The sequence below is a fragment of the Bufo gargarizans genome, chromosome 9 (assembly GCF_014858855.1).
Source record: "Bufo gargarizans isolate SCDJY-AF-19 chromosome 9, ASM1485885v1, whole genome shotgun sequence".
NCBI lineage: Eukaryota > Metazoa > Chordata > Amphibia > Anura > Bufonidae > Bufo > Bufo gargarizans.
In genome coordinates this window covers 183,292,765-183,317,147 of record NC_058088.1, presented here as the reverse complement: position 1 = coordinate 183,317,147, position 24,383 = coordinate 183,292,765, and the positions used below count along the sequence as shown (strand labels likewise).

The window sequence follows — 24,383 nt, the reverse complement described above, 5'->3', positions numbered from 1 at the left end:
TGTTTGGAGTAGATCGGGCAAACCAGGTGCGGCTGATCAAAACTCTAGCCAACATCAATACTCTACTCAAAAGAATCTTTTGATACTTATGATTTTTTAATTTGGAGAGATCATTGAGAATAAATACTTGTGGTTCAAAAGGAATTCGAATTTTTAGTTTACACATAATATAGTTATTGATACCGTTCCAGTAGTTTATAAGTTCTGGACAGGTCCATATCATATGGAGAAAGTCTGCTCCTACAGTGTCACATTTGGGACAGTTGGACGTGTCTCTTAACCCACATTTGTTCATCCACAATGGAGTAATATATAATCTGTGGCAGATATAAAATTGTATCAGGACATGGTTAAAGTTCTGGGATAGTGAAGATAGATTCCCAAAAATATTATCCCACCCTTCTATTTGTACATTCGGACAGTCCACCTCCCACGCTTTTTGTCCTGGAGAGTGTATGTCACTAAACCGTGCTTTAAGTAATAACTTATATATATTTGAAATTTTTATTCTGAAATGTGTACCTCCTACCCAATCATTCAGAAAGGATACATTATCTATATCCAACAGCCGCTTATCATCCAAGCTGGATAACACAGAACGCAATTGGAAATACCTAAACCATGAAAGATTTTTTAAGTTTTGTATCATTTCTATATAGGATTTAATTTCTCTATCTTTAACTACCTGTGAAATATATAAAATTTTATTCTTCTGCCAAAATGTGTCAGCTGCAATTTCATCCAGCCTTTGTAAATACAAATTATGCCAAAGAGGCGTAAATGTAAGTGAACCCTTAACTTTCAACCATGTCCTAGTTGTAGCCCAGACCTTAAGGAGTAGTTTTATAGTCTCTCTGTAGCCTTGCTCATAGCTCTTCAATAGGCCAGATTCCAACAAGGAAAAAATATTATTGTGGGCATGACTATTTACCAACTTCCCCAGTAGTGCGCTATGCTCTGATTCATAGCACCTCAATAGCTGGGCTGCAATAAAGTATCCCTTAAAGTAGGGGAGATTTAAACCCCCGCACTCCACTGATCTATACAAATACTCCAACTTAATTCGAACTCGCTTTCTTCCCCATATTAAATCATTAATTAGTCTCTCTATAAGTTTAAAATGTTTGTCTTGTATCCAAATAGGTGTATTCCTGAGCACATAGAGCAATTGTGGTAATATCACCATTTTGACTAGTGAAACCCGATCAGCTCTAGATAGGGGAAGTTTCAGCCAAATTCCTATTTTAGCTCTGATCTTTACTATTATGGGGATCAAATTAAGTTCTACAAAATTTTCGACCCGAGGCGATATCGTCAAACCCAAATATTGAAAAGTATCAACAATATCCAACTGTGTAACAGGAATCTCTTTCTGTGGTAGGGGGTCTATTGGAAGCAGACTAGTCTTGGTCCAGTTTATAAGAAGACCAGAAACCTCACCAAATAATTTAACCATTTGAATAATCCTAGGGAGAGTGGTTTCCGTATGATCTATAAAAAACAGAACATCGTCTGCATATAGTGAGATACGATCTTGTGTTCCTAGCGTACCAAATCCTTTGATCTGATCGTCCTGCCTAATGGCCATCGCAAGGGGTTCGATATATATATCAAGTAATAAGGGAGATAGTGGGCAACCCTGACGGGTGCCTCTGTTTAACTCGATACTGCTACTCAAAATTCCATTAAGACTCAATTTAGCCCTTGGAGATCCATACAATAGCCTAAGAGTACGTATAAACCTCTCTCCAAAGCCCATCCTAGCAAGAACCTTCCAGAGGAAACGCCACTCCACCCTGTCAAAGGCCTTAGAGGCATCTAATGACAGGATGGAGCGGGCGGTCCCCCCAGGGGCCTGGATATTAGAAAAGAGCCGGTGTAGATTATAATGTGTACCCTTATTTTTAATGAAACCGCTCTGATCCGGATGGACTATGGAGGAGATGACCCCAGAGAGCCTTGTAGCAAGGACCCTCGCCAAAAGCTTTACATCTGCATTAAGCAGTGAAATTGGTCTGTAAGATTCTAAATCTAGAGGGTCCTTGCCTTTTTTTGGAATTAGTATCACTGTAGCCTCCATCATTGAATCTGGCAACCTCCCTTCCTCCATTGATTCAGTAAAGACCTCCAGTAATCTAGGAAAAATACAGTCCCCATATTTGCTATAGAATTCATATGGAAGCCCGTCTGAACCAGGAGTAGAATTAGTTGAACATAATTTAATAGCTCCCTCAAGTTCCTTAATTGAGACCTCCAGTTCTAGTGCTTTCTTTTGGTTCTCAGTAATAGTTGAAAAGTTAATCCTATCTAGGTAGAGATCTATCTTATCGTCTGTAATATTAGAATCAGCCTTATACATATCAAGAAAATAATCAAAAAAGGCCTTCTCCACCGGACCCTGACCAGTAACTGTTCTACCATCCCTCAGTCGAACCTTCTCTATATGTTTTTTTTAGGTTGTTGATTGGAGATTACTCTGGAGAGTAGCCTACCGGGTCGCCCAGAGTCAGTAAAATATTTTTGCCCTTTAAAGAAAAGATTCTGTTGAGCTTTATCCAGTAAAAAATTAGCATATATTTGTGTGGCTTTTTGCATATTTTCCCTATTTTTCTCCGTCTTATTTATATGGAAGGATTCTGTCGCTAAGATCACATGTTTCTCTAGATTTTTCTGTTTTTTTCCATATTCTCTTCTAAGATTCGTGATATTACTAACCATCAATCCCCTCATGTACGCCTTAAAGGTATCCCATACCACTTGAATTTTTGCTGAGCCGTAGTTGATATCCCAGAATCGGCCTATTTCATTTCGAATTATTTCATGTGTCTTTATGACTGATAGCCAGTAAGGGTTTAGTCTAAAGGGAGGTTTTGATATATATCTATCCTGAGAGAAGCATAATTCAAGTACTAACGGGGAGTGATCAGATATTGACCTTGTTTCATATTTCATTCGTTTTATCAATTTCATATATTTGCTATTTATCAATACAAGATCTATTCTAGACAATGATTTACCTGCTTTACTAAAACATGAAAAAACCCTTTTCCCCTGTCCCAGATATTCCCAAGCGTCCTCAAATCCAGCCTCCAGGCAGAACCGTGCGAGGGGGGACCCCTGGACCGTACTGTCACCCCTAGCACTCATAGAGACCCTATCACGTAAAGGATCGATGACACAATTAAAATCACCAATAATCAATGTTGGACATTCTGGCCATTTATCCATGAATAATAGAAGAGAGTTAAGAACCAGAAGAGAAAATGGCGGGGGGATATAGACAAAGGCCAAAATACATAACTCTCCCCCTAACCTGCAATATAGAAAAATAAATCTTCCCTGTTGGTCGACAGAGGATGCCTCACAAACGAAGTCAATAAGTCTATGTATCAACACCGTAACACCTCTCGAGTAATTGGAGAGGGTAGAATGATACGTATGCGCAGCCCATCCCCTGTCGACCACTCTAGTGGTCTCCTCAGTAAGATGGGTCTCGAGCAAACATACTATTGCTGGTAGATGGGCCTGAGTCAAGTCAAAAACCGCTTGTCTCTTACCTCTTTCCCCCAAACCACGTACATTCCAAGAAAAAATTCTAATCATCGTCATCAACAATGGTTAAATGGAAGATTAGGAGAGAGGGAAAAAGGAGAAAACAAGATGGAAAAAGAGAATAATAAACTGAAAAAAAAAAGGGAACCACACCTACTTTGACGCACCACAACCCAACCCCCCCCCCTCACCCCCCTCCCACAGGCAACCCACCACATATTGTAGTAGATTTCTTTCCTATGACCAACCCTCGACCCTCCCCCCAGTCAACCACCCCCACACCGCCATTTTGAAGCAAAGAAGACTACATTTTGGGGTATGAGCCCCTTATATTACTAATTATTCCCGTCAATTCATAACCCAATTGAGTCATCGATTGTTTCGCTCAATCCAGTCCGCGGCTTCTTCTGAGGTATCAAAAAAAAAAGTTTTATCCTCAAAAATAATCCGCAGTTTAGCCGGGAATATAAGAGAATATTTAATATCCCTCTCTCTTAGCTTCTTTTTAACAATCATGAATGTGCGTCTCTTTTCTTGTATTTCTTTCGAAAAGTCAGGAAAAAAAGGCCAGTCTAATCCCGTTATACACAACCGGTGAGGATTCCCTCGCCCTTCTCAGGAGGACATCTCTGTCCCCTGAAGTCAGTAACTTAGCAAGGATTGTCCGAGGTTGTCTCCCTGGAATTGGTTTTCCTCCTGGGACCCGATGAGCTCTTTCAATCATGAAAAGAGGAGAAAATGACTCTTTACCAAAGTTCTCTAGAATTAGTTTCTGTACAAATTCGGTTGGATTTTTTCCTTCCTCACCCTCTGGAATCCCTATAATTCTCACGTTATATCTTCGTGACCTATCTTCAAGGTCCACTACCTTTTTCTTCAGGAGATTATTTTCCACTTTAAGTATAGAAACTTCCGTATTTATTTTTTTGGATTCCTTCTGTATAAGGGTGACAGAACTTTCAAGGGTGTTGAGTCTGTCTCGCATTTTGGTCAATTCATCTTTTATTAGTCCCACATCAACTTGAATAGATCCAAGTTGGGTTGTAACCACCTGTATTAAATCTCCGTTCTGTTTAACCGCTAGGAGTATTTCTTCCAGCGGGGACGAATTGTCATCAGGGATAACTTCCCCCATTATTCCATCCTCCTCCTCAGGGTATCTAGCGCCTTTTTGTATTTCTCGCTCAGTTACCTCCAATTCATAATTTTTTTTTTCAGAGAATTCCTTTTGTCCGCCCCTCGTATTGACCCTTGGGGATTTCAGAAACTGGTCAAGTTTTGTTGGTTCAGCCGTTCTAGACCCATGTTTCTGACCTGATAGATCGGTCGAACGCCTTGGGGCTTTTGGACCCATATCTTATTCCTCTAAAAAAAAAATTATTTTTTTTTAAATATTTTTTTTTTAGATATTTATTTGATTTATACCAGTCCATGGTATATCTAATGCCGTGGAAATTCTTTTGTCCCCTTCTCCTGACTGATACTTTCTAACAATGAGACCCCTCTGATGCTTTGGAAGCTCTCTGTGGACCATGGCTTCTGCTGTGGGATGCGACTAAGAAAACTTCAGGAAAGACCAACTAGAGCAGCTGAGCTTTATTTGGGGTTAATCAGAGGCACTTTACATGATGGCCGGTGTATGCTGACTCCTATCTAACAGGATTGTTATTGTGATTGCTTAATTCTAAACACAGCTACATCCCCGGTTATAAGAGGGTGTGCACACTTATGCAACCACGTTATTTTAGTTTTTTTTTTCTTCCCTCCACCTAAAAGATTTCAGTTTGTTTTTCAATTGAGTTGTACAGTTTATAGGTCACATTAAAGGTGGAAAAAGTTCTGAAATGATTTATCTTTGTCTCATTTTCACAGAAACCTGACATTTTAACAGGGGTGTGTAGAATTTTTATATCCACTGTATATACATATTATAGTATCTAATGATGGAGACGATTTTTTTCTTTAGATCTCATCGCTGTTTTTTTGCCTGGTGATGGATTACTGCGATCAGGGGAACCTGGAGCAGATGGTGCGAGATAACAGACGAGAGGGGAGGATCATAAATGAAAAAGTAAATAACAAGTCCAATACAGTGACATCCTGCTTGTTTCCTAGACGTAGGACTATTATCTCAACCATCAGGGCCCCGGTATTTCTATGGAGGAGGGAGAGCAGCGGCTGTCAGATAGGATTCTGCCCGGGATGTCCCATGTCGGTCGGTGGGTCCTCAGGATTCAAAATTAAATTAAAATCTCATGTCATCATAGAGCTATAGGAGAGCTCGACTATCGGATCTAATCCCTCGGTCGGCTTGGCCGAGCATGCATGTTACTTCAGTACAGCATAGCTGGCTGTCAGATGCTTCTGATGCCGCTGATCTCCGGAGTAAGGGCTCATGATCACAAACGTATTTTCTTTCCGTGTCCGTTCCATTTTTTTTGCGGACCGTTTCACTGAACGCATCCGGAGCCAATCCGTCAGGCTCGTGTGAAAGGGGCCTAAACCAGAGGATTCAACAGGGAAAATCCATCCGGCTGCCTCCGTGTTTCCCACATCAGACGATACGTAGAGTATAGACGTTACACGGGTATATGACTGATCCAGAATAGCACATATCGGACTGTTTTATGACCCAATTAAAGGATATGAAATCACTTATTCAGCATCCAATGCCGGGGCATGCTGGGCCTTGTAGTAAACGCCTCTAACGATGCCAATGCCCCTGCTCCTCCCTCGCTGTGCGATCAGTATATCTGCGATCATGCAAAATGGTTTCTCATGTATTATCTCTTTTTTTTTTTTTTTTTTCGCAGATCATTCAGAGATTTCTCGCTCAGGCCATCGAGGCTTTAATTTATGTTCACAAAAAGCGCGTCCTCCACAGGTAGGTCCTGATTTTCTCGTTTGGAGCCTTTCAGGAGGGGATGAAGTGCGTCCCGAGGGATGGTCTCCACCATGCAATCCAATTTCATGCACCCTCTTGTGTCGCGTCTTGTGTTATTTTTGGGCATTTTAGCCTTTTGGCCCATAGTGTGCGTTATACCCCCCCCGGCGGTTTTTGCATGCCTTGCATTTTACATAGGACAATATGTGAACCCCCCCCCCCTGTAATGTCACTCCTTACAGTACATTGGTAGGAAAAAAAAAATCCATGAAAAAACGCAACACGGATCGGCACTTGCATTCTGGATGTCTATGGGACAGATGTGGGGGAAAAAAACTCCACGCCCCAGTAAAAGCATCTCAAGGGTGAAAAAACACCACTACAAAAAAATAAATACATTTTGGCTTGTATCCAATATTTCCCATAGACTTCCATACAACAACTGGAGCTGGTGTTGTTGCCCAAAAAAAAAACGGAAATCCGCCAAACCCCTCAAAGATGGCCAAAAAAAAAGTGTGAGGATTGTGCAGGAATAAGTCGGTTTCAGCTAATGCCTGCACCCTGCCTCTCCGCTACTCCGGGCCATGTTCTCGTCGCTCCAACGTCTGGTGCCGCTTGACCTAGTCGCCTGCTCCACTGCAACCATTGACTGTGGACTAGGTCAATGGTCGGGGTAGAAGTGGAAAATTCATCACCAAAACTTGCCAAGGTGGTTCTTAGATTTGTTTCATTTACTTCATTTTCGCTCATCATAGAAACCTCAAACCAAGTAACGTCCTCCTGAGGCGGGAAGACGTCTTCGTCATAAGTGACTTTCTTCCTCAGACGTTGGCAACAGATGAAATGAAGATGAAGATAAGAGTGGATCCCGGTAAGAGTGCTACATACACATGGCTCCACTCGTCCTGTTAAAGGGGGTGTCCAGGATTTTGACATTGATGGCCTATCCTGAGGATAGGTCATCCATATCAGATCAGTGGAGGTCTGACACCCCGCACCGATCAGCTGTTTTGTTGTAGCCTTGGTGTCAGAACGACGCAGCTCCACCCATTGTGTAGTGGACGGAGCTGGTTACTGCAGCTCTGCCCCCCATTGTAGTGGACGCTGCAGTTACCAGCTCTCTCCTCGGCACCGTGGAGGGAGTTGTGTACCTCTGGCATCAGTGCTACAATTCAACAGCTAATCAGCAGGGTTGCAGGTTGTCAGACCCTCGTCTATCTGATATTGATGACTTTTTCATTGGGTAGGCCCTGAAAATCCTGGACAACTCAGTTTAAAGTTTTCCAGGGTTTGTCTCACTTTAGACATTGGTGGAATATTGCTAGGATATGCCACCAATGTCAGATAGGTGCGGGTCCTAGAGGTATCCCCCGAAAGTGAAGGAGAACATGCGCTCTCCATTCATTTCTGTAGGAGTTCTGAAAATATCTGAGCAAGCACACTCCGCTATTTTCCAAAATCCCATAGAAATTAATGGAGAGTGCATCATGCAAGCATGGCCACCAGTTCATTTGTTTCCATGGGACTGCCGGAGATGGCTGAGCCAGCGCTCAACTATTTTCAGCAGTGTCATAGAAGAGAATGGAGGGTGGTTGCTCATGGGCAGCTTCTCTCGACTCACTTCAGGGGCCCATTCTGGTAGGACCTGCACCTATCACCAGAATGGGGCCCCTGAAGTGAGTGGAGAGCAGCTGCCCATGAGCAACCACCCTCCATTCGCTTCTATGACACTGACAAAAATAGTTGCGCGCTGGCTCGGCCATCTCCGGCAGTCCCATAGAAGCAAATGAAGTGGTGGCCATGCTTGCACGATGCGCTCTCCATTCATTTCTATGGGATTTCCCAAAATTGCTGAGTGCGCTTGCTCTGATGTTTTTAGAACTTCTACAGAAATGAATGGAGAGCGCATGTTCTCCTTCACTTTCAGGGGCCTGTTCTGGAGATACCTCTGGGTCCCGCAGCTATCTGACATTGGTGGCGTATCCTAGCGATATGCCACCAGTGTCTCAGATGAGACAACCCCCTTAAAGGGATTCTGCAGTTCTTTTAAACTGATGATCTACCTTCTGGATAGATCATCAGCATCTGATCAGCGGGGGTCCGACACCCGGGACCCCCACCGATCAGCTGTGTGAGAAGGCAGCGGCGCTGGCATTAGCGCCACGGCCTTCTCGCTGTTTACCGCAGGCTCAGTGACGTCACGACTAGTATCACTGACCTGGGCGAGGCTAATCTTAATTTAAGTGAACGGAGCTTAGCCGCGCCCAGGCCATTGATACTAGTCGTGACGTCACTGGGCCTGCGGTAAACAGCGAGAAGGCCGCAGCACTACTGCCAGCGCCGCGGCCTTCTCAAACAGCTGATCGGCGGGGGTCCCGGGAAGGGATGAAACATCCAAAGTCGATTTGCATAACACTTTGTTTCAATACTGTACGGAGCGAGCTCTCCATACAGTATTGGAATGTATTGGCTCCAATGAGCCGAAGTTATTAATTTGCAAAGTCTCGCGAGACTTCGCATAATAACTTCAGAAATTGATTTTTACTGTAAAAGACCATTTCCCCAACTCTGGTTCGGTTCCAAGTGGTACCTCGGAACTGAACCTGAGTTTGGGAAATGTTTTTTTACAGTAAAAATCAATTTCTGAAGTTATTATGCAAAGTCTCGCGAGACTTCGCAAATTAATAACTTCGGCTCATCGGAGCCAATACATTCTAATGCTGTACGGAGCACTCACTCATGCCTAGTCCCGGGTGTCGGACCCCCACCGATCAGATGCTGATGATCTATCCAGAGGATAAAAGAACTGCAGAACCCCCTTAATGATTAGGCCATAAGTATATTGACCTTTAGGGTCCCCACAAATCAGCAGAGCAAAGGGGTCACAGATTCGTACACCTAATATAAAATATCGAACGTTGAAAATGTATTAGGTCCTCCTTTTAACCCCTTTTGACCCTGCAGAGAGAAAAATATTCATGGCTCCAGAATCGCTAGAATTCCTGTATACTGACAAGTCGGACGTCTGGTCTTTGGGGTGTATCTTACTGGATCTGATGATGACGTCCGTGAGGACGGTAGGTTACGTCCGATCGTTGCCTGTGGTCCGAGATGACCCCCGGCCATCCTCATACTATGACTGATGACTTGTATTCCCGTGTAGGACCCTGAGATCATTGAGCTCTTGGAGAGGATAAAGTTGGACCCACCGTACTTACGTGTAAATTTAGATTTAATTCAGTACAAAGTCGGTTACTCAGAGGAGCTGTTCCGACTGCTACCAAAGATGCTACAGATTCATCCTGAGGATCGCCCCTCGGCTAAGTAAGTAGACATTGCGAGAACCTGCTGGAGCGCAGTGTAGAAATCGTACACTCAGTGGGGCCTGAAAGGGCGGAGCATGACACAAGGATACCCTGTGTCGTGTCCCGCCCCTTCAGGTCCTGCAGTCGGTATAACACAGGGTATCAACGTTCCTTTAAGCAATCATGAGTTGGTCTATTTCCTTCGCCCTCCAACAGTGACTTGCTGCGTGAGCCTTACGTCGTTGAGTGCTTGGTTTTGATTGGTTCTCCCGTGTCGGGTTTGAAGAAGATTCTGCCCCCTGGTGTTCTAGACGAGATTAAAGATGGCGGTATAGAAAATGTAATAGGTAAGAAGGATACAGCAGCAGCACGCTCCTATACAGGTAAATAGACTCTGGAGGACCCCCACCTCTGATATCAATAAGAACCATGTAATTCTTTATTTCCCCTGTGGAGGCGCTAGAGGGGAATTCAGCGCCTGTCACTGGTTCATCGCAGGCATCCTACAACTCCCACAATGCCCTGCTGTAGGCTGTTCGTGCATGCTGGGAGTTGTAGTTTTGCAACAGCTGGAGGGCCACAGTTTGAGGATGCCTGATCTACAGATTACAGCTGATTTCGGGGAGGGAAGGGGGGGGGGGGGGGGAGATCTGCTTAGACCTTTCACAAAGGTTTGCCCTGTGCAGACTCCATTCATTTCTGTGAGACTGATGGAGATGGGGAATGTTGTATTTGGGTGTCCCATGGATGGAGCAGTGGTCACAGATGTGCACTCAGACTGCCGTCCTTGTGATCAGTAGGGGCTCTGGTAGTTGGACCCCCAGTGATCGTACCGACCCCTGTAATCGGTGGTGCTCCACTTCTTCCTCCGGTGTCTTCAGTCTGTCGTTTTCTGCAGTCGGTAAGGATGTGTTTTGTGTGTCTTCTTCCAGGGCTCATGAAGAGGTACCCCGACTTCGAGGAGGCTCAGTTATCAGCACTGAATCACCTGATCAATTATGATTCAGATGGAGAAGGTACACTTTTGGATCTTCATGGGTGGAGGGGGAGGGGAGAATATAAAAATGGAGCAATTAAAAATATCACACATCTATCATTAGATCAATAACAATCTCTATAGATCCTTTTAGTGATGGACACAAGTATCTAACAAAACTGAGCGCGCCCCTCACATATTTGTAAATATCTTCTTCTGTCTTTTCCTGGGACAGCGCTGAAGATCTGACGCTGTGATACAATGTACAGTAGTCTCTGTGCGGCTCGCATAACACTGTACATTGGGCGTGCCCTCAAAATAACAACACACCGCCATTAATGTCTAAACCGCCGGCAACAGAAGTGAGTGAAAATGGTCAAATTGCCCAATTAGCCATTTTCCCTCCCAGGTGTCATGTGACTCGTTAGTGTTATAAGGACTCAGGTGTGAATTGGGGGCAGGTGTGTTATATTTGGTGTTATCGCTCTCACGCTCTCTCATACTGGTCACTGGAAGTTCAACATGGCTCCTCATGGCAAAGAACTCTCTGAGGATCTGAAAAAAAGAATAGTTGCTCTACATAAAGATGGCCGAGGCTATAAGAAGATCGCCAACACCCTGAAACGAAGCTGCAGCGCCAAGACCATAGAGCGGTTTAACAAGGCAGGTTCTATTCAGAACAGGCCTCGCCATGGTCGGCCAGAGAAGTTGAGTGCACATGCTCAGCGTCAGGTCCAGAGGTTACAGGGGTGGGGGTCAGCCTGTCAGTGCTCAGCGTCATATCCAGAGGTTGTACGAGTGCTGCCAGCATTGCTGCAGAGGTTACAGGGGTGGGGGTCAGCCTGTCAGTGCTCAGCGTCATATCCAGAGGTTGTACGAGTGCTGCCAGCATTGCTGCAGAGGTTACAGGGGTGGGGGTCAGCCTGTCAGTGCTCAGCGTCATATCCAGAGGTTGTACGAGTGCTGCCAGCATTGCTGCAGGGGTTACAGGGGTGGGGGACAGCCTGTCAGTGCTCAGCGTCATATCCAGAGGTTGTACGAGTGCTGCCAGCATTACTGCAGAGGTTACAGGGGTGGGGGGTCAGCCTGTCAGTGCTCAGCGTCATATCCAGAGGTTGTATGAATGCTGCCAGCATTGCTACAGAGGTTACAGGGGTGGGGGTCAGCCTGTCAGTGCTCAGCGTCATATCCAGAGGTTGTATGAGTGCTGCCAGCATTGCTGCAGAGGTTACAGGGGTGGGGGTCAGCCTGTCAGTGCTCAGCGTCATATCCAGAGGTTGTATGAGTGCTGCCAGCATTACTGCAGAGGTTACAGGGGTGGGGGGTCAGCCTGTCAGTGCTCAGCGTCATATCCAGAGGTTGTATGAGTGCTGCCAGCATTGCTGCAGAGGTTACAGGGGTGGGGGGTCAGCCTGTCAGTGCTCAGCGTCATATCCAGAGGTTATATATGAGTGCTGCCAGCATTACTGCAGAGGTTACAGGGGTGGGGGGTCCGCCTGTCTGTGCTCAGCGTCATATCCAGAGGTTGTACGAGTGCTGCCAGCATTGCTGCAGAGGTTACAGGGGTGGGGGTCAGCCTGTCAGTGCTCAGCGTCATATCCAGAGGTTGTATAAGTGCTGCCAGCATTACTGCAGAGGTTACAGGGGTGGGGGGTCAGCCTGTCAGTGCTCAGCGTCATATCCAGAGGTTGTACGAGTGCTGCCAGCATTGCTACAGAGGTTACAGGGGTGGGGGTCAGCCTGTCAGTGCTCAGCGTCATATCCAGAGGTTATATATGAGTGCTGCCAGCATTGCTGCAGAGGTTACAGGGGTGGGGGGTCAGCCTGTCAGTGCTCAGCGTCATATCCAGAGGTTGTATGAGTGCTGCCAGCATTGCTGCAGAGGTTTTGGGGTCCACAAATTCTGGATCCGCAAAACCCGGATACCGGTCACGTGCGTTCCGCATTTTGCGGACCGAACGTGGCCGGAACTATAATAGAAATGCCTTTTTTTTTTGTCCATGGCTACGGACAAGAATAGGACATGTTCTATTTTTTTGCGGGGCCACGGAACGGAAGTGCGGATGCGGACAGCACACTGTGTGCTGTCCGCATCTTTTGTGGCCCCATTGAAAATTAATTGGTCTGCACCCGTTTGCACCCGCAACATTGAAGCAAAGCATGATCCCCTCCCTTTGGAAACTGGGCCGCAGGGTAGTATCCAACATGATAAAGACCCCAAACACCTCCAATATGACCGCTGGCTTTCTAAAGAAACTGAAGGGTAATGGTGCTGGACTGGCCAAGCATGTCTCCAGACCTAAACCCTATAGAGTATCTGTGGGGCCTCCTCAAACAGAAGGTGGAGGAGCGCAAGGTCTATAACATCCAGCAGCTCCGTGATGTCATCATGGAGGATGGAAGAGGATTCCAGTGGTAACCAGTGAAGCTCTAGTGACCTCCATGCCCAAGAGGGTTAAGGCAGTGCTGGAAAATAATGGCGGCCACACAAAAAATATTGACACTTTGGGTACAATTTGGCCATTTTCACTTAGGGGTGCACTCACTTCTGTTGACATCAATGGCGGTGTGTTGAGTTATGTTGAGGGCACGCCCAATTTGCACAGTTATACAGGCCGTGCACTGACTGCTGACACTACTACTATGTTCTCGTGTACAGTGACCTTAGAATCATTGCTATAACAGAAGACTGATTTCAGGGTTTTCCCTCTGCAGGGGTCTTGGACACAGGCGACACAATGCACCTCGTCTCACTGGCTATGAGGACGCACAAGGACTCCAGAGTACAATGGGAGGGCAGCCGAGTGCTGCATAGACTGGTATCACAAGGTGAGGGGTCCGGTCGGCCTGTGCCTATTATCTGGATCTGATCAAGGCCCATGGAGACCCCTGTGCAAAAAGTGAGGGGTGTCCTATCCTATGCCTTCTTTTTCAAGGGAGGGATATGGCGGGAGGAATGCTGCCTAGCTGTAGCTAAATAACCTGCAGCGTCCATATAATTCTGCCGTAGAGTGCAGATCTAACCGTGTAACACCAGAGCTAAAGTCACCACAGAAGTTCAGGCCATGCAAGGTGAAGGAGTCCCCAGGGGCAGGCGCCTCATGAGCCTGTCCTATCATCTGGACCTACGAGCCCTCGGCGGGGAGAAGTATTCCATCTGTGTAGGTTGTTTGCCCAGTGACCTCGAGATATAAGCGTTCTGTCTCTGTCTGCAGCCTTGGAACAAGAAGATGGCGAGCAGCTCTGGTCTGGAGAGGATCTAGGCATTACTTTGGTGGAAGCAGCAAGGACTTCTCCCCAGAGGGATGAGCTAATATCTGTAATCTTCAGTGTGATGATGATGATGATTTCAGTTAGAGGTAAGTGGGCTATCATCTATCTATCTCATATCTATCTATTAGGGATCGCCAAATTATTGTTTTTTATTTTTTATTTATTTTTTCAGAGCCGATAATTGGTGAACTTTCAGTCCGATAGCCGATTAATTTATATCTTATAATATATATATTAGTTGGTAGTCACTGAGGTGGTGGAAATTGGCATTTGGCACTAGTATATTATAAATGTAAATTATATATGAATAAAGCCCTTAGCTGGTAGTCCATTTATAATATACTAGTGCCAAATGCCAATTTCCACACCACCCTTCCCCCTCCTCACTGACATTATTTTAACCCCTATCGGACCTCAGATCAGACATTATTTTAACCCCTATCGGACCTCAGATCAGACATTATTTTAACCCCTATCGGACCTCAGATCAGACATTATTTTAACCCCTATCGGACCTCAGATCAGACATTATTTTAACCCCTATCGGACCTCAGATCAGACATTATTTTAACCCCTCCTCAGATGAATAAAATAAAAACTCCTCACCTCTCCTGCGCCGTGGCTCCTCTCCATCTCCAGGTCCGGCGTCTCGCTCCCCTGTCTTCTCCGGCCCGCGCTGCACTGTCACCTGACAGCGTGCAGCGCCAGGTCATAGTGCGCGCATTACGTCCTGGCGCTATACAGCCCCATTAAAGAAGACCAGGGAGGGTGAGTATCGGAAGCGCTTGCTGCGCTTCTTCCCCGCTCCCGGCACCCGATGCATAATGGAAGCGCTCACTAGTATTCGCTTTATACGGGTTAGATGCCAATACCGATAATGTACAAAACCCTGAATATCGGCCGATAATATCGGTACTTCTGATAATCGGTCGATCTCTACCATCTATCTATCTAGTATCGGACTGGGATTCCTAGGGCCCACCAGTAAAATTTATTTTGGGGGCCCACCGTACAGATACATTCATATATTACCTGCTCACACAGCAGCAAGATGCTACCAGATGAATGAACTTCGAGAAGGTAGGTCCTGGGCAGAGAAGGACACTGGTAGCTTTCCTCTCTACCTAGAAGACATCTCAGCTCTGTTTTTATCAGAACACAGGCTGGTGGAGGTGCTGTACATTGAAATATGTATGTAGTGCAGTAAGTCTATGGGCCACTTGTGCAGGGGGTGGGAGACTAGGGGCCCACCTTGCTCAGGGGGCCGGGGGGATTCACCTGTACCCCTATGGGCCAGTCCGAGCCTGTATCTATCTATTTATCAATCATCTTGTGATTTTTCTCACTTCTCTCAGAGCCGGCAGTGGAGTTGCTAAGGAGAACAGGTTTTGTCTCAGATCTAGTCAGAATTCTGGAGACATCACTGGAGAACAGAGACTTGTGTCAGTCCTGCTGCGCTCTGATATGGTCCTTGGCCATGACCGGTAGGTATAGACGATCGCGATTATACAGTGGCTTGCAAAAGTTTGGGCACCCCTGGTGAAAATGACTTGTTACTATGATCTCCAAAAGGCATAACGTTAAAGATTACACATTCCCTTAGTATTTTAAGCAAAAACAATACTTTATTTTCAAAATAATAAATAAATAAATAGAAAAGGGTCAGAAGCAGAGTTTGAGCACCCTGCATGGTTAGTACCTAGTAACACATCCTTTTCCAAGTATCACAGGTTATAGTTATTAGATTTCTGGAGAGGGGTCGCTGATCCAGGGAGTTATTCTGATGCCTGATTGGAGTCTGGAAGGATTTTTTTTTGCCTTCCTCTGGATCACCTTGCAGGATAACAGGCCGAACTGGATGGACAGATGTCTGTTTTCAGCCTTATAAACTATGGAATATTATCCATTTGTAGAAGCCATCCGATCCTCTTTTCAACTTCAGCTTTTTTTACACTTGGTGTTATGTTTGCTTCCAGACTTTGCTGGAATTTCATTGAATCCATTCTTCCCTCTACCCGTGAAATGTTCCCCGTGCCATTGGCTGCAACACAACCCCAAGGCCTGATTGATCCCCCCCCCCATTCTGTGCCCATTTTTCTACAAACGTTCCTTCGCTCATTGTGGCCAGAGAGTTGTATTTTAAAGGGGTTGTTTTACTCATTCAGCATGAGACTTAAAACCTGAAAAAAGTTTTTAAATATATAAAAATTTCAATCGCCCCTTTTCCACATAATTAAAATAAACTATAAAAAAAATCATAGCATCGCCGCGTCCCAAAATGCCTGAACTGTTACCATATATATGTATTTATCCTGTACGGTGAAAGCCGGAATGGGAAAATATTATTTTTGTAAGTACTAAAACATAAGAAAAACGATATCAATGTGGTATCGCTGTAATCGCACTGACCAGGAGAATGAAGGCAACAGGTCAGTTAGACTATATAGCAGGCATGGCCAACCTGCGGCTCTCCAGATGTTGTAAAACTACAACTCCCACCATGCCCTGCTGTAGGCTGCTAGCTGTAGGCAGTCTGGGCATGCTGGGAGTTGTAGTTTTGCAAGGTTGGCTATCCCTGCTATATAGGGAACGCCATAGAGACAAAACCCGTAAAACTTTGGCGGAATTAATATTTTTTTTTTTACTATTTTTTTTTTCCCCGTTTGGAAAATAAATTCCAGCTTCCCACTACATTTTATGCAATAGTAAATGGTGTCATTAGAAAGTGCAAATTATCCCCCGAAATATACAGCTATGTGAACGGAAGGATAGCTATGGTAGGGAGTAAAAAAATGAAAATTTCCGGGTCAGCTAGGGGTTAAAAGCAGTGCGTCTCAAAAGTATGAGGCCCGTGTCCCTTGCAGGGCTAAGCAGCCTGGGGCAGTAACCCCAGAGGGAGAGAAGATGGTGGATGTGCCACACACAGCTCCTGCCTCTTATCCGTGTCCAGAGTAGGACTGATGATGTCACACACGGGTGCTGCCGGCCTCCCACATGTGGCGGGCTGAGAGGTTGGACCCCTTATTGATCCAGCATTTATCGCCTATATTGGGGACGGGGTAGAAACCTCTACTTAATTTTCTGGTTTTCACAGAGAACCAAACAGATGGAGAGTGTCTGAAGAAAGCCGTACCGGTAGTCTGCACCGCGCTTGAGACATACCGCACTGACGGACCGCTGGTGGAATCGGCCTGCACCGCCCTGTGGATCCTCGGGATGAAAGGTGGACTCCTAATAATATTCAGTGGACTAAGTTCATAAAATAGAATACAATGCCAGACTTTGGTGTGAGCGTTTCTGATCAGATCAGACTGCACAGAGTAGGACAGGTCCTACAGGGATCCCCTGACCCTATCTGCACAGCAGGAGGTTAGGGCACCGCCGCGCAGGGTAAGACCGTGAAAGGGTGAATCAGCGGAGGTCAGATCCTCACCATCATAAAGTGATGGCCTATACTAGCAATATTTAATGAGTGGGAAAGGACTAATCTCACACTGGCTTCTAGTTGTCAGTGTATCTGGACTGTAATGTGGCCTTCCTGCCTCCCCATAGGGAATCCTTCCCCTTCTGTGGTGTCCAAGCAGTGCATAAGGTGCCTATGATGAAGAAGGAGAGAATAGGAAACCTTTTTATATACTTAAGGGGTATTCCCATCTGGGACCGTGGGACCCGCACCTATTTCGCTAAGGGAGTGGGGAAGGTGGCGGCTGGAAGATACCACCAAGCGCTCTCTCCCATAGAAGAGAATAGGAGCGAACCGCCACTGCTCCCATTCATTTCTATTGGGCCGACGGAAATAGCCGAGTCAGCGGTAAGCTATTTTTGGCAGCCCCATAGAAATGAATGGAGGACGGCTGCGCATGCGCAGGGCACCCTCCACCACTTTTGGTCCCAGAGGTGGGACCCGCACCTATCAGACAACGGGGGCATATCCTAGCAATATGCCCCCATTGTCTGAGATTGGCATACCCCCTTAATGGCCAAGTGACCAAAGATAATTGCCCATAGTATTCTTAAAGGCTATGGACACCTTCAAGGGACGTTTTTTTATGATTGCATTTTTACTCATTTTGAGCTTAAAATCAATATTTTTATTTTTAAACTGGTCTTTATTAAAAATATTCATCAGCTTTGCCGTAAAGGGTTAAATTCTGCCTAGCTGTGAGAATCGTACTTTCACTCTGTGAAATAACCCTCATCTCTAAATTGGTAATAGCCCCAAAAACACTTATTGAAGCCACACTGTTAGGCCTCATGCACACGGACGTTTTTTTTCACGGTCCGCAAAACGGGGTTCCGTTGGTCCGTGATCCGTGACCGTTTTTCCGTCCGTGGGTCTTCCTTGATTTTTGGAGGATCCACGGACATGAAAAAAAAGTCATTTTGGTGTCCGCCTGGCCGTGCGGAGCCAAACGGATCCGTCCTGAATTACAATGCAAGTCAATGGGGACGGATCCGTTTGATGTTGACACAATATGGTGCCATTTCAAACGGATCCGTCCCCATTGACTTTCAATGTAAAGTCTGGAGTTCTGTTATACCATCGGATTGGAGTTTTCTCCAATCCGATGGTATATTTTAACTTGTAGCGTCCCCATCACCATGGGAACGCCTCTATGTTAGAATATACTGTCGGATATGAGCTACATCGTGAAACTCATTTCCGACAGTATATTCTAACACAGAGGCGTTCCCATGGTGATGGAGACGCTTCAGGTTAGAATATACAAAAAAACTGTGTACATGACTGCCCCCTGCTGCCTGGCAGGTGCTGCCAGGCAGCAGGGGGCAGACCCCCCCCCCTGTTTTTAACTCATTGGTGGCCAGTGGGCCCCCCCTCCCCTGTTGTTAACTCGTTGGTGGCCAGTGTGCGCACCCCCCTCCCTCCCTCTATTGTTTTAATACATTGGGGCCAGTGTGCGCGCGCCCCCAACCCCCCCTCTATTATTTTAATACATTGGGGCCAGTGTGCGCGCGCCCCCCAACCCCCCCTCTATTATTTTAATACATTGGGGCCAGTGTGCGCGCGCCCCCCCAACCCCCCCTCCCTCCCTCTCTCTATTGTTTTAATACATTGGGGCCAGTGTGCGCACCCCCCCAACCCCCCCCCCCCCTCCCTCCCTCTATTGTTTTAATACATTGGGGCCAGTGTGCGCGCGCCCCCCCAACCCCCCCTCCCTCCCTCTCTCTATTGTTTTAATACATTGGGGCCAGTGTGCGCACCCCCCCAACCCCCCCCCCCCTCCCTCCCTCTATTGTAATCATCATCGGTGGCAGCGGAGTAGAAGATTTTCATACTTACCTGCTTCTTGCTGCTGCGATGTCTGCGTCCGGCCGGGAGCTCCTCCTACTGGTAAGTGACAGCAATGCGCCGCACAGACCTGTCACTTACCAGTAGGAGGAGCTCCCGGCCGGACGCAGACATCGCAGCAGCAAGAAGCAGGTAAGTATGAAAATCTTCTACTCCGCTGCCACCGATGATGATTACAATAGAGGGAGGGAGGGGGGGGGGGGGGGGGGGGGGGGTTGGGGGGGTGCGCACACTGGCCCCAATGTATTAAAACAATAGAGGGAGGGAGGGGGGGTTGGGGGGGCGCGCGCACACTGGCCCCAATGTATTAAAACAATAGAGGGAGGGAGGGGGGGTTGGGGGGGGGCGCGCACACTGGCCCCAATGTATTAAAACAATAGAGGGAGGGAGGGAGGGGGGTGCGCACACTGGCCACCAACGAGTTAACAACAGGGGAGGGGGGGGGCCGCACAATGATATTCAAACTGGGGAGGGGGGGGGGTCTGCCCCCTGCTGCCTGGCAGCCCTGATCTCTTACAGGGGGATATGATGGGGTTAATTGTACTATCATATCCCCCTGTAAGAGATCGGGTGCTGCCAGGCAACAGGGGGGAGTCTTGTACAAAGTTTGCAGTGTATTCTAACTAGAAGCGTCCCCATCACCATGGGAACGCTTCTGTGTTAGAATATACTGTCGGAAATGAGTTTTCACGAAGTGAAAACTTAGATCAGAAAAAGCTTTTATGCAGACGGATCTTCGGATCCGTCTGTATGAAACTAAAACCTACGGCCACGGATCACGGACACGGATGCCAATCTTGTGTGCATCCGTGTTCTTTCACGGACCCATTGACTTGAATGGGCCCGTGAACCGTTGGCCGTGAAAAAAATAGGACAGGTCATATTTTTTTCACGGCCAGGAAACACGGCTCACGGATGCGGCTGCCAAACGGTGCATTTTCCGATTTTTCCACGGACCCATTGAAAGTCAATGGGTCCGTGAAAAAAAACGGAAAACGGCACAACGGCCACGGATGCACACAACGGTCGTGTGCATGAGGCCTTATCAGTAAGAATGAGTGTGTATAAGGTCAGAGATAAGGAGCCGTCAGCTGAGCTGCCTGACGGAACACGGTAAAAACACAGAGCCTGCTACCAGAGAATCTCAAGGCTGTACAGAGAAAGGGGCTCAACATGTTTACTAAAGACCAGGTGATTTGTAGCTCAAAATGAGTACAAGGCAATAATTTAAAAAAACTTGCCCAAAAGGTGTCCACAGCCTTAAAAGCTTCCAGTTACGAGAGAAAAGCAGCTCTGGAGCACAAACTGCTACTATCCCATGTGAAAGACTGTGCAGACTAAGGCCTCTTTCACACTACCGTTTTTTTTTTTTTTTTCCTTTTTGTGGGCCGTTTTTTGCGTTCCGTATACGGAACCATTCATTTCAGTGGTTCCGCAAAATTGTACTCTGTATGCATTCCGTTTCCGTATTTCCGTTTTTCCATTCCGTTGAAAGATAGAACATGTCCTTTTATTGCCTGCAAATCACGTTCCGTGGCTCCATTCAAGTCAATGGGCCCGCAAAAAAAAAAAAAATGGAACAAATACGGAAATGCATCCGTATGTCTTCCGTATCCGTTCCGTTTTTGCGGAACCATCTATTGAAAATGTTATGCCCAGCCCAATTTTTTCTATGTAATTACTGTATACTGTATATGCCATAGGGAAAAACGGAACGGAAACACAACGGAAAAAAAACCCGGAACAACGGATCCGTGAAAAACGGTCCACAAAACACTGAAATGGCCATACGGTCGTGTGAAAGAGGCCTAAGAACAGTAACGTGTAGGACCTGTAGGTTTTATTATATGGGTGGAGAGACACTTTTACCCCTTCCTTTCGCAGCCAACATGGTCGCTTATACGTTAATCCCAGCGAGCACATTTTAGGGGGTACAGATCCTCGCTAATAAATCCAGCCACAAATAAATGTTAATTAGTTGTTGTTTTTTTTTTATTTTTTTTTTGTCTGTCCCCATTTTAAAGTCATTAGAACCAATCCCCCATTAATCAGATCTCTATTCGATATTTACAGGACATATAACGGAGGAGCAGACTGAATCCATAACATTACTCCTCCTGGAAGCCCTGCAAGCGCATTCACCGCGTCCCATCCTGTCTAAGAACGTCTGTTTGGCGCTGACTGGTTTGGTGGTGAATTCAGGTACCTCTTACATCGGTTTTAGGGCCATATTTTGCATCCATGTCCAATCTCCATTTTTTTTATGGATTGCCCACGGACACTATTCATTTCCTTGGGAGTGAGAAAACTACAGATTGCACACAGAAGGTGTCCGTATTTTGCGAATACGTGGTTTGCGGACCGCAGTACGGACACGGTCATGTGCAGGAGGACTTAGGCTTTGTATGAGATTAGAAAAACATTCTCTCTTTCACTCTTCTTTATAGGCTCTGCCCGAGCTGCAACACCATACACGGACAAGAGTGGCGCCGTTTCTCTAATCCAGGGATCAGCAACCTTCGGCACCCCCAGCTGCTGTGAGACTACATCTCCCAGTATGCCCACTTGCTCAGCTGTTCTTGTAAATACCATAGATGTCAAAGGAGGATTCTGGGAGTTGTAGTTTCAGAACAGCTGGAGCGCCGGAGGTTGCCGATCCCTCTCTCTAATCTTTTACAACCCAATTTTTCAGAATTGTCCGCTTATCGCGTGCTGGTGCCTGCGGCGGGGATGAGCGGCCTTCCTCTAATTAAAGAGCTTTACCGATTACACGACGATGACCCCGAAATCGTGGAGAACATCTGCCTGCTGCTCAGTGAAATGGCTCATTATGGTGAGGAGGAGCGAGGAGATGCATGTAGAATAGGACTAAGAAGTCATCTGACAGGGCACTGCATCTCCAATGGTTGTGCACGTGACTACACCTTCCCCCATCCACCTTAAGGCCACTGTCAATCAATACTCTGTGTACTTCTGCTCCGCAGTTAAAGGGTTTGTCTCACCTCATACATTGGTGGTATATCTCTAGGACAGGCATCAGCAACCTTCGGCACTCCAGCTGCTGTGAAACTACAACTCCCAGCATGCAAACATGCTCGGCTGTTCTTCTAACGCCTGTAAAAGACAATGGAGCAGTCTGGGAGTTGTAGTTTCGAACACCTGGAGCGCCACAGGTTGCTGATCCCTGCTCTAGGATATGCCACCAACGTCTCACCTCTAGAACGGAGCCCGCAACGTGAAGGTGAAAAGAAATGTGCAAGTCCGTCTTAAAGGGGTTGTCCGAGATTAGAAAAACATGGTTGCTTCCTTCCAAAAAAGAGCGTCACACCTGTCCATGGGTTGTCTGGTTTGGCAGCTCTGCTCCTTTTGAATTGAATGGGATTGAGAAGCAATACCACACACAACCTGCGGACAAGGGCAGCGCTGTTTTTTTTAAGAAAGCAGCAATGTTTTTCTTGGATAGCCCCTTTAAAAGGGCATCTGTCAGCAGTTTTGTACCTATGACACTGGCTGACGTGTTACATGTGCACTTGGCAGCTGAAGGCATCTGTGTTGGTCCCATGTTCATATGTGCCCGCATTGCTGACGAAAATGATGTTTTACTATATGCAAATGAGCAGGGACGTGGCAGTAGCGGAGAGAGCAGAGCCTCTAGGTGTAATGGTAACGCCCCCGTTGCTCCTAGAGGTTCATTTGCATATATTAAAACATTATTTTTCTCAGCAATGCGGGCACATATGAACATGGGACCAACACAGATGCCTTCAGCTGCCAAGCGCACATGGAACAGGTCAGCCAGTGTCATAGGGACAAAACTGCTGACAGATGCAGCACTGTGGCCTCATCACTGGGGGGGGTCCCCACCACTCATAGAGATGGCATATCCTAGTTATATACCAGGGATCAGCAACCTCCGGCACTCCAGCTGTTCAGAAACTACAACTCCCAGAGTGCTTCATTCAGCCGAGCATATTTGCATGCTGGTAGTTGTAGTTTCACAGCAGCTGAAGTGCCGAAGGTTGCTGATCCCCGTTATATACTATACCCCTTTCAGTAGCAGTAAAATAGCCACGTCAGCATCTTTATTATTGCAGTTCACTTGCACCTTGCGGAGTCCAGTTCTTGTTGTCCCAATTCCGAATTTTGCATAAACACCACGCGTGACCTTCGGCCTTACCTGATATTACATCTCAGTCCTATTTAAATGTACAGTACCCCCGTACTCTGACTGCTGGACACGTCCTGGTCTGGGGCTATTATACAATCCCACAGAATGTGACAGGGAGCAGGGAATAGACTTTGTATCTCCAATGTCGTTTTATGTGCTGTCACCTGTCTGTCTCACAGGCAGCGCTCGTCCTGAACTGGTATTACAACACGTGGATCAGCTGATGGCTGAAATCAAGGAGCGATACGACTGCCTGGAGGTACGAGGGGGCTGATGTGTGCTCAGCGATCTGCATACAGTTATCTCTTAGTGCTGGATAAGCCAGTTAAGCAACTTGTGATCCAACAGTAAGACCACCTGCCTAAGGGCTCTTTCACACGAGCGGCTAATCTGCTGCGCGAGAGCGTGCCAAGCCCCGTTCCAGATGGCAGACACGGAGCATTAACATGATTGATAATACTCCGTGCCTCTCTGTGATCTCTTTACTACAAAATCAGTAACACAAAGTTGTCACCGAGAGGCAAAGAGCATATTTAATCATGTTAGTGCTCCGTGTCTCTGCCGTCTGGAACGGGCTTGGCTCTGTTTCACGCAGCAGATTACCCGCACGGGATCCGCTCGTGTTAAAGAGAGATAAGTGGTTTTTGGCCCCTGCCCACATTGCAGATTCCCGTATGGAAAAACCACCGCGTATTACAGTACCGGCAAAGCCTATGAAATCAGACAATCCTCATGCACACTTTGTTCTGTGCAGTGTGGATTTCCAAATCCCCAGTTATGTTTCCAGTTTTAGGGTCCATTCACATGTCCACACCCGTTCCGCCATTTTGCGGAACGGGTGCGGACTCATTCATTCTCTATGGGCCCGGACGTGAAGCGGAGAGCAGCCCCAAACCTCCAGTCCGCAGCTCCGA

General features: G+C 46.5%; 1 protein-coding gene across 1 annotated transcript in view; it reads left to right on the top strand.

Annotated features, from left to right (window-relative positions):
• The window catches only part of STKLD1 (serine/threonine kinase like domain containing 1), a 38,595-nt gene that overhangs the window by 13,186 nt on the left and 1,026 nt on the right, over positions 1-24,383 (top strand). Inside the window, exons 5-18 of the mRNA XM_044268489.1 lie at positions 5,519-5,623; positions 6,366-6,436; positions 7,192-7,307; positions 9,401-9,513; positions 9,600-9,760; positions 9,958-10,088; positions 10,674-10,757; positions 13,433-13,546; positions 13,933-14,076; positions 15,346-15,474; positions 17,085-17,213; positions 21,375-21,503; positions 21,994-22,134; positions 23,649-23,728. Coding sequence (XP_044124424.1) covers positions 5,519-5,623; positions 6,366-6,436; positions 7,192-7,307; positions 9,401-9,513; positions 9,600-9,760; positions 9,958-10,088; positions 10,674-10,757; positions 13,433-13,546; positions 13,933-14,076; positions 15,346-15,474; positions 17,085-17,213; positions 21,375-21,503; positions 21,994-22,134; positions 23,649-23,728 — 1,647 coding nt within the window. The remainder of the gene's footprint in view (positions 1-5,518; positions 5,624-6,365; positions 6,437-7,191; positions 7,308-9,400; positions 9,514-9,599; positions 9,761-9,957; positions 10,089-10,673; positions 10,758-13,432; positions 13,547-13,932; positions 14,077-15,345; positions 15,475-17,084; positions 17,214-21,374; positions 21,504-21,993; positions 22,135-23,648; positions 23,729-24,383) is intronic.